General features: G+C 43.2%; 1 protein-coding gene across 1 annotated transcript; it reads right to left on the reverse strand.

Annotated features, from left to right (window-relative positions):
• Nucleotides 1-411: 411 nt before the first annotated feature.
• On the reverse strand, nucleotides 412-8,669 carry cbx7b (chromobox homolog 7b). The gene is made up of 6 exons (XM_072374122.1): nucleotides 8,378-8,669; nucleotides 6,730-6,773; nucleotides 5,365-5,430; nucleotides 4,193-4,259; nucleotides 3,792-4,113; nucleotides 412-3,477 (listed from the first exon to the last, which is right to left on the reverse strand). Exons 1-6 carry the CDS (start codon nucleotides 8,444-8,446, stop codon nucleotides 3,284-3,286), a joined length of 762 nt encoding a protein of 253 aa, XP_072230223.1. The 5' UTR covers nucleotides 8,447-8,669; the 3' UTR covers nucleotides 412-3,283.
• Nucleotides 8,670-10,396: the final 1,727 nt, after the last annotated feature.

Raw genomic sequence — 10,396 nt, forward strand, 5'->3', positions numbered from 1 at the left:
GTTGTGTCCCTTTTGCACACAAAGGTCTCCAGATTCTCTGAATCTTTTGATAATATTATGCACTGTATATGATTGAATATTCAATCAGTTTCTTTTTTTCACCACTTACTTCTCTAGCATTTTGTTGCCCTGGTCTACCTTTTTTTGAGAGGATGAGTTAATATTTTTCCCGAAACAGCAAAATGTCTCCCTTTTTTTTCCTTCAAATTTGATGTTTTTCATGTTATCATGAATAAAATATAGATTTATATGACTTTCAAATGTACACAGCCTTTGTGTCAGTGCTTCAATCCTACAAGCAGTTCTCGGGGAAGGTTTTCATCTTATTTTTATTCCATTAACAATTCTTAATGTTTTCTTCTCAAATGACTTGTTTCTTATCGTTAAAAAAACCAAACATAAAACCTGAAAACAAGGCACCTCAGTGAGCGTGAACAAGCACAAGTTCACTGGAATCATATTAAACATGTGCAACATTTATTTCAGTGTTACCATAGAAACGATCTATACACAACAACTCTTCATAGACTGGAGCGGGTAATGTGCAGGGTTACATCACAATAAAGTGCATGGTTCTGCGCTCAGTGGTGGACAAAAGCAGCGCAAGCGACAACATTAGGCAACGTTCTTTTAGTTTTTTTCCCATGTCAGTACATTTCTACTGTATATGGCCTCAGCTCAGTGGTTATAACAAACAGTATAAAAAACTATCCTGTTCAGTCATCTGCATGACAAATACACAGGTATCTAAAGAATAAATATACATTCAGGTCCATGTAGAAAAATAATGACTAAAAAACACATTTTTGCGCTCCCCCCCCCCCCCCTTCAGTTTTCCTCCCCTCTATTGTCTTCATGCTTGGTCTCAATAAAATCGGTGGAGGACAGTGCTCACAGACACAGAAAGGGAAGAATAAAAGGGTTAGGGTTGATGATGAGTGAGTGAAGGACGAGGAGAAACGGTGGCCCTAAAAGCTCCTCGTGTAAAACAACAAAATCAGGCACTTCCATTCCCTGCAGCTTCACTGTCACACAGAGACCGTTTCACAATCAAACCCGTCATCCTCAATGTGGAATAAACAACATGAACGCCACTGTGGGAGATTCCACAGATAATCACACATCAGCTCGGCCCTTGCGTCCAGGCAGGAAGCCAGCAGAGTCGGACCGAAGCAGTGGGTTCGTTTGGGCTTTCGTTTTTTTCCTCCAAACTTCGTCCTGTTGTTATCAACTCGGTCAGCTTTTGAGGAAGACAAACAGCTTCCAAACGGCTACATGAACTCTGAGAGGACTCACATATGTTCAGGTATGCAACCTCATCCACATAAACATTCACCTTTTGTCTGGAAAACTTCCCTTTTCGGTGCATTCTAACATCTTTAAGAGTTTTCTTTTTTTCCAACGTAAAAAAAAAAAAACTCTCATAGCAGCAATATTTGCCTCATCTTCTACAAAACAAGCCTCTGGTGGACATGTGTGATGTAAATGCTGTGCAAACTTCTAACTGATATCTGGTTTCAGGATTTTGGTACAGGACTCATTTGTCTCTTGTATGCGGAGCGTTATGTTTGAAGATGGAGAGCCGGGTGCTGAGAGGAAACTACACGGTCGGTCTTTGCATCGATAGAACTGTACTGGGGGAGAAAGGCATGCAGGCGGATCAAATCGTCTCACGACTTTGAAACGCATACAAGACTAAGCCACATGTTGTACAGTGAAAACATATTTTTACGGGTTACAGGTACAGCACTGCATGTTAGTGTGTGACATGTCCACCTCACTGGAGTTTGGAGTATGTACAATATGTCTGAGTCCAGGACGGAGTGGTTACTCAGTGTGGAAGAGACAGTAAACAGTGGTTCTGTTTACATGCACAGAGGACTCCTCTTCTTCACGTCATAATACTAATCTCACCCTGCTGGTATTCTGTACTCTGATGAAGATTTGGAGGAAGAATTAAAGTGCATTTGCTCAAGTACTGATATTAAGTGCAAACATAGGAAGCATTTTAAATTCCAGTTTTGTGCTACCTCATAATCTTTCACTTTCTACTTCTAATAATTCCAGTTGGAAGAAACAAAAGAAACGCGTGACCCACTCAGTATTAAAGGTGGGTTTTTTGATCTCAAGCAGCTGAAGGGGAAAATACTTTGACATATAGGTCTGTGGGTCCCATGCAAATGGGTCGGCACGGTGAAGTTGTAGCTTAAAACATACCTGGTAGCTTAAGTGATTCCAAAGTGGCCGCAGGTGTGAGTGTGTGTGGTGGTTAGCAGCTGGGGCAGGCTTCAGGTATATAAAGTGAATGGAAATAGGATGAGTTTAGGTGAAAATACACCCTCTGACAACATCTTTCCTCCGCAACAAGCTTCTTCTGTGTTTTTCTGGGAAACTGTGGTTGCATCCTACATGATGACGCCAGCACAGGACATCTGTCCTTTGTTTCGCTGGTGGGATATATCAGTAGTGACAGTGGGTAAGAATATGGACTTCATAGGAGCATAAGAAAAAGAGGAAAAATGAACAAAAAACACAAAATAATAACAGAAACATGACCCTCATGATTCTAATAATTAGGATCTATATATAGTATTTATATAGTATGTGTAATGATAATTAGTCAGTATTAGACAATACTGATAGAACTGTAATAACTGCAATATTAAATAACATACCCAATAGTGACATCAATAATAATACTGGCAATAATAATGAATTGATAGTAAATATGCATTGATGTCTGTTTCACATGTTGAGGGATGTATGTACTCATTAAAAATAAAAGCGTTCTCGATCAGTCGTGTGTTGAAGGAGCTGGGAGTGGGAGGAAAATCGTTTGTTTTCAAATGGATTATATGACAGAAATCCATTTGGCACATTTGTTAAACCTTAAGGTACCAAACTTCAATCCAACGATGTGATCATAACCGTGTTTACGAGAAAACTGTACGGGGGTGTCTTCAAGGTGGAGAAGTTAGTTATCTGTAGATTTTGACCAATCACAAATGTTGGTTTGTAGCATACGCTGCCTTGCTTTTTTTCCAGGGCCTAACTCAGTTCTGGTTCCAGTTCTGCTAACTGGAACTGACGGACAAGATCTGCTCACAAGGTCTGCAGAGTCCGGTGACTCTGTGCATGTAAACGTACCACTCACTGAGCTGGAAGAAGTTTGTGATGAGAAGGGCAGTGAGAGAGAGAACAAAAACTTCCAACTCCGGCCCTCGACCACCTGCGACCACATGTGCAAGTCTGTGCCTCCACCTTCCCCTCGCTGCCAACCAGCTCACACCTTCAGGCCCCAGTCTCTGAAGAAGCCTTTGGCCACTCTCGATTCTCTGAAGGTCACTGTGATAGAGTTGAGGGTGACGTCTGTGACCGTCACTTCTCCCGGACCGATGGCGGGTCTCCACGCGTTCTCCGGTGTAGCGGCGTTGTCTGGTCCAGCAGCGGAACTCCAGCCGTCTGCCCCCTCTTGTCCTGATTGAGGCAGAAATGTTCAGATCGAAAGTCAGAGTTGCAGTCGGACAGACATTGCATCACGCTTGTTACTTGTGCACTATCACTGAGTTAACTTCCCCTGGCTGACCTGGGTCTCTGCCCTGATACGATTTAAAGACGGACCAAGGCAGAGAGGAGGTGCAGCGCAGCAGGAACAGGCAGACGACAAAAGGATGGAATCTAAACGTTTAAAGCATCGAGACTAAAAGTTTGAAGACATGCTGGCTGCTCTGTGAAGCTGCAGAAACTCGTCAGTGATCACAGTCGACCGGTTGTCCGACTGACACACATACCATTTAAAACGCCGCCGCTCTTCTCTTGCTCCTCCTCCTCAACACTGTTCTCCTTCTCCTCCTCCTCATCTTCCTCCTCCTCCTCCTCCTCCCAGTCCTCTTGCGTCAGACTTGGAGGGTTTGAGTTCAGGCATCTGTTCTTCAGCCTCCTCGGTTTGGTTTTTCGGTGTGCCAGCTGCGGCCGTGAGCCCAGCCTGCAGGCGCTGTACGGTTCGTCCTCGCTGTCGGCGACCAGAGAGCGCGTCAGAGAGAGGCGAAGGCGAGGAGGAGGGTCCGCCTGAATCTTGTGAGCGCTGCGGAGATCCATGGCGTAAACAGTATTCTGAAACAGAAAACAAACACTTAACAATACGGCAGTATCATCACTGGAAAATGGCTTTTTTTAATGCTCCAAACTTTACCTGCAGAAGGTCTTTTTTAGCTTTGGAGCCTTTCTTCTTGTGGCCAACGACTCGCTCTTTCTCCTCTCTATAAAAGCCAAACCAGCCTGTTAAGAGGCTGACAGCAAAATGTCTTTGAAACTCACATTAAGTGACCATTTCTAAGTATTGCTTGTTTACACTTACAGTCCTGTGAAAAAGAAAGCGCGCCCTCTTTCAGATTTAAGGTTAGGACATGATGAAAAGTCCTCTGGACCTAAACAAGTCTTAGAATCATGCAACACATGACACATCACACCGAGTCATTATTTATCTAACAGAAACTAGGCCAAACTAGAAGTCTAAGAGGGTAAGTAGCACCCGGGGGGCTCTGGATCAAATACACTTGATTAACTGATCATCAGTAAGTGTGAGCACCTCTATAAAAGCAGATGTTTCGTCAGTCTCCTGGTCTGGAGCATTCAGGTGTGCGTTAACACAATGCCAAGGAGAAAAGACACCAGCAAGAGAAGCAGTTGCGGCTGCCCATCAATCTGAGAAGGGTTATCCAAGGTCATTTCCGAACAATTTCAGTCCATCATTCTACAGTCACAGAGTCACTGCAATCCCTCCTCCTTTACTGTTACCGCTGTGTCTGCAGTCTCTGTCTGCTCTGTAGTCTGACAGCCGGGTACAGAGACTCTAGAGACCAGAAAATGCTCCCGCAGCCCTGCGTCAATATTCCTGCAGTGTCCTCGTCAGCGCTTCAGGTACATCCATTTTATCGGCCAAAGATCTTACATTCCCCATGACTAAAAAAAGATTTGACTTCTTCTTCCTTGCTCTCTGTTTTGCTCCAGTCACATATCCTAAAACTCTGAAAGAGTGCGCACTTTATTTTTCACATGACTGTAAATCTTAGGTCATTTTGACTAGATGCGAGTTCACTGCATCACACCTTCCTACAGAAAAAGAACAAAGACTGCATTGCATGGCTGTTCAGTGCAAAAGATCTTAAGGAAAGTTATTTAACAAAGATCATTCTGAACCCTGTCAGTGGGGGTTATAAGCAAGAACTTAATGTGTGACCATTTCAGGTTTCTGTTGGTCTGCTGAGTCGTCATCTTTTCAGGACTAATAGAATGTAAGACGACAGGTGGATTTGGCACATTTTGGCACATCAGACATGCTTTCCATAGTGAGTGGTGCCTTACTTTTCCTCGAAGGCCTGCACCAAGCGCCGGTCCAGAATGTGTTCCTCAGGCTCCCAGGTGCTATACCTGTGACACATTACAACAAGGTAAAGCCTTCTTAAGTTTCTTTCAACTCCACAGTTCACTTGCTTTCCATTCACTTAGCTACTTAAATCACTCCGTAATTGACGTGACTTGTCCTATTGAAAAGGGCTCACACACTGGCTCCAGTCAAAGTGGAGGACATCGTCTACACCGGGAGAGTCCGTCTGTCAGTACTCTCTAATCACAATGTGAAAGAAAGGTTTTATTGTAGACTTCATTCATTAAAAATTAACTTTAATCTCTTCCAGAACCCTTGCTACATTCATTTCCGCACCAATCCAACTGATAGTGCTATTGTTAGAAAGCATGTTTATATATATATATTTTTTCTTTTACAGATATTCTTTTTTAAAGTTGGGATACATGTAAAAAGAAAAAAAGAAGACATTTTATCTTTCACACATCACATTTTCTTGAACTTCAAAAAGGATAAACTGCAGCTTTAAAGCACCACGAAAGAGTGTTGTTCAATGAAAAGAAAAGCAGTAAAGCTGAGGTGCAGGCGGTGGGAGTTGTGGGCCAGGAGATGCACAGACAGGACTGCAGATCGTAAAAGCTTTCTTGCAACCCTGTGGAGGAAAGCGGGTGAAGACGGGAGGCTCGAGGCTGCTCGCGCACCTCTAGAAAACCTGCACCGAAAGTTCGGGGAGCAACCCTCATCAATCCTGAGACCAAAGCTTCCGTAGGTCGCTACAACTTTTATTTCCTCTAAACAAGTCGGTGGCAAACTCTGCCCGTCACGTTGTTGCTGACACTGAACCAAACATCAGTTTGGCCAAACTGTGAAAGGAGTACACTCAATTTATTTAAAGAGGACAAAATGGGAGCCATGTTGTGAGATTCAACTCAATTCAATTCAGTTTTATTTATATAGCGCCAAATTACAACAATTGTCATCTCAAGGCACTTAAATAATGGTGAAATGCAGCACAATAATCCTTTTTTCATTTCATTCTTAGTCTCAGGTAGCTCTGGATAAGCTTTGAACGCTACTTAGAGTCACAACTGAGGGAGAGCTTTCTCGTGGGGAGAGCCTCCTCTTGAGCTGTGGATGATCTGGCAAAAGCATCCTATGACTGGCTGAAAGAATGAATAAAAGAAACAAAAAACAACCCACACATCATCCCAACCTTTTTGCAAACGGGGTCGTATACCTCAATGAAGCTTAATAATGCATCCCATATGCATAACTGGCTTTTCTCGTGAATTCAAATAATGAGACACGCTTGTGCTTTTTCTCTCATGATAATCATCAATTCTTCTGAAAGTCTACATACTCACTTTGGAGGCCATCCTTTCCACTTCAGGAGATATTCCACATTCCCCTGTGGAGACAAAGTTCAGCTGCCTCAGACAGCACGTTTATATCACAAAGTCACAGAACACGATCTTATTTTTACAGTCCTGAATAGGTGTATAAACCAACATAATTAAGAAAACATGAAGTCAAACTGCCGTGGTTGACGGTCTTTTCTATCCTTCTGCCTCTCTCAACTCGACGAGTGAAAACAACTTGAGGGGATCACTTTCTTTGAAGCAATTTTTCTCATTTCTTTGGATTTTACTGGAACTTTCAGGGCGCTGCTGCATCTTGTTAATGGCTGGCTGAAAGGTTTGCGCATCCTTTGTGAAATATGACCAGTGTGCTTCACTCGCAACGGAGACACCTCTCATCTCATCTAAAGATTCCATCTAGCTTTGATTTTCAGCAACACTTTGAACACGTTTGGCCCCGAATATTCTCATGTTTGTGTGTGGAGAGATGCCCCTCTGCCATCGGACATTATGTATCATTGACATGTCAATTGAAACGGGCACTCAAGAGTTAGTCACTCGGTGACATCATCCTCTGAAAGGTATTCTCAGCGGGTGAAGTCACCACTTTTCCCGACGTCCCTTGACTCACCCAGTTCCCCAGATCACAGAGAAGATGAATGTGCTGCATAATTGCAAATCCCCCCCCAGCAGCACAGAAATAAGATAACATACAGTATGACTGACAGAAATACCATGCACTCATAGAACTCGTGCTGTACTTTCACTTAAAAGTCTTGGGAGCCCACCGTATCTTTTAAGCAAACCGCGCAGCATAGATCAAGAATGGATTCATTCTTTGGTTTTTCAAAAATGTGTCTTATTCAAGCGATTTCACGAGGTCACCTTTGGTTCCAGAGAAATACGAGGACCACTTTGGCCCAAGCTTCTGACCGTGTGACGTAAAAGTTAGGCAAACTTATCAGAAATCTGCATAAATACTTTTTCATCCAAGCCTATTGCTCTCCACAGATCAGATTAGCTGCTATTTGAGCATTTCAAAATTGACGATAAGCTTTTAGAACTGTTCAAAACTGTTTCTATACAAGATCTTACAAAAGGCACTTCGCTGTGTTTCATATTGACATTAAGAAATGTGATTACAGCTTAGTCTGTGTCAGTTCATCAATGTGAAATTGAGCAGTTATTACCAGAAATTACTGAGGTGCAAAACAGTAGATTCAGGGGCCCCATGTGTTTTGTGCTAGGGTGGGGGGGTGCTGCTTCCTATCAACGCACCTGCACATGTCAACACCACATGGTATTACATCCCCAACCCAATAAGCGAGTGGACAGGCCCAATACGACTGAGTTTGGCTGATAACATGTCCCCCTGAAGGCTTTAGAAAGCAAACACCTGGCGCTGTGAGGTGCTGTGCAGTAACAACAGTCACCACGTTACATTAAAGGGACATCCCTCCTTAACCCGCCCCCTTTAAAAAGCCTGCAATTAGATAATCAGATTAAACGAGCAACTGCGCTACTAATCTCCAAAGCTTTCATTAGCATCCAAACTAGCATCTCCCCCCCCAAAAAGATGAGACTCCTTCCAAATGCTGACAACATCTCGCACGTAAACAAACAGGTAAACTGGGGCACGTTTGAGAACCTTTACCTTTCTAACTCTTTTCTTGACTATTGATTCCACGGCAAACACTTGCTCTCCAATCGCTGACAGCTCCATCTCTGCGCACGCCTCCGTCCGCTGGGATTTAACTGTCAAAGTAACGTCCTTCTCTCCCACAAACTAAGCTAACGTTAACTGCTTCTGACAACGGCGCCTCGCTTCCGTCCTCTTCGCCGCTTTGGTTTCCCTCACACTTTGGGAGTCAATTTATCCAGAGGGACTTCCTTGTGCTGGAGCTTTCCGTGCGTCCAGTGACTTTACAAAATCTGCGACACATCTGCACACTGCTTCGCGCGCGCCCGCTTCCGATAAGCGCGCTCCCTTAAAGATGAGTCCGCGAGCGCCACTTGCTGCCCCATCACTCTCGTGATTTACCGTATTGCTGAATACCGAAAACGACGACAGTACGCGCTCCCTTTATCTTACCTTAAAAAACAAAAGCGGCATCATAATGTGACTACATACATCAATGAAAACGTAACATATTGATGTAACCGCTGTACAACTCCGTGTCAGTCACCACTTTCCAGAATAAAACTTTGGTCCCTCCAAAAAGGGTTATTACACGATTAAAGGAGGAAGAGTAAAGTTACAAACCTGCTTTAATTTTGAAGCATTCGTCTATCTTGAGCGTGTGTGGTTACAATATTTCATCACCTTGGACCATAAACACTTGTTTCATTCATGAACTGTGTGTAAAAGATGGAAAATGAAGCCGATGCAGAAGCTCCCGAACTTGCATTGTGTCTAACCGCCAGCAGGGGGCGAATCCTGTGGCTGCAAAAAGAGGTCAAAACTATACATGACTGTTTACATGGTCTTAAAATGATCAACAGATGTTATTGAGGGGTGGACTGTGAGGACTCAAGCATCAGAAATATTCATTCTGGACATCTTTGCAGAAATTTAGTCTCCGAGTCCTCTGACAAAATCTTTAGATCATCAGGATGCGAGACGACTTGCGAACAAATTAATGAATAGTCCTGATCATTTGCTGCTGCTGAGCGAGCTGAGTGAGTGCATGTGCTGGTTAAAGTTGCAGCCAATTCGCCTGCCTTTCTGTTGTCATCTGCCATTTTTCACCAGTTATACAGAAAAGAGATTTCCACGGGATGCTCTCTGCATCACATTTTGCCTCCTCTGTAGTCTCGAGACAATCGCCCGTAGCACCTCTCGCATCTCCGGCTGTGAGAGCGCAACAGAAAGTCTTCCACTGTGAAATGCATGGGGAAAAAGGCGGTGCAAAAACTATGTGCACTGTCTCCTGAAAATCACCGGCATCAGGGAAAAAGACCATAGTTCTTTCTAGGTTTCCTCAGCAACATTTTCCCAATGCATTCATTATCTCAATTACTACTTTTAAGCCTGTACATCTTGTAAACTATAGTTTAATTTCGAGTCAAAGTCACAGTAAAGCAGAACAATGCTTTGTGGCAGGGCTGCTGAGTGATAGACAAGCCACTAAGCAAACCACAAATTATGTGTCTTGAAAAACACCAAAGCTCCTTTCAGACAAAAACTCCTTTTCATTTATCTGTCAGTGCGAATCAGCACTCTGGGGATATTCTGCAGAGTTGCGACTGCTCTCATCAACAGCCAACTACGCTCTTGTTAAAAACTAATATGAATTGTATTGGAGTGGATTGCACTCTGGTGAAATTTATTTTGAAGGGATCACAGGAGGTTGGAGAGCAGGGGTTAACCTTTACCAGAGTTTAACCTGAGGTACAGAACACTCTCTATAGTTAGTGTGAGTAAACAACACAAACAACAACAACAAAAAAACAACACCCACACTCTAGATGATACATAAAGTGCCATTATGAGCTTTTTATTTCTATGAAAAAATAAAATACAGTGACAATCGGGGTTCCGTAGGCAGGAAGGACTGAATGGATTGTCATTGCAATAAAGCAAATGCTGAATGTGCGACACAGTTCATGATGTGTTTGGGCTGAAAACTGCAAAAAATTCAAACTCTTCAGCTGGTTCAATGCAGTTTCACCT

This window comes from Leuresthes tenuis, unplaced genomic scaffold (genome assembly GCF_036924035.1).
Source record: "Leuresthes tenuis unplaced genomic scaffold, fLeuTen1.0.hap1 SCAF_20, whole genome shotgun sequence".
NCBI lineage: Eukaryota > Metazoa > Chordata > Actinopteri > Atheriniformes > Atherinopsidae > Leuresthes > Leuresthes tenuis.

Coding starts and splice junctions, on each gene's coding strand:
- cbx7b (XM_072374122.1), bottom strand. CDS start 8,446: ATGGAGCTGTCAGCGATTGGAGAGCAAGTGTTTGCCGTGGAATCAATA. Junction 5,431..6,729: donor TGGAAAGGATGGCCTCCAAA/GTGAGTATGTAG, acceptor AATGTGTCACAG/GTATAGCACCTGGGAGCCTG. Junction 4,260..5,364: donor GTGCAGGCCTTCGAGGAAAA/GTAAGGCACCAC, acceptor TGGCTTTTATAG/AGAGGAGAAAGAGCGAGTCG.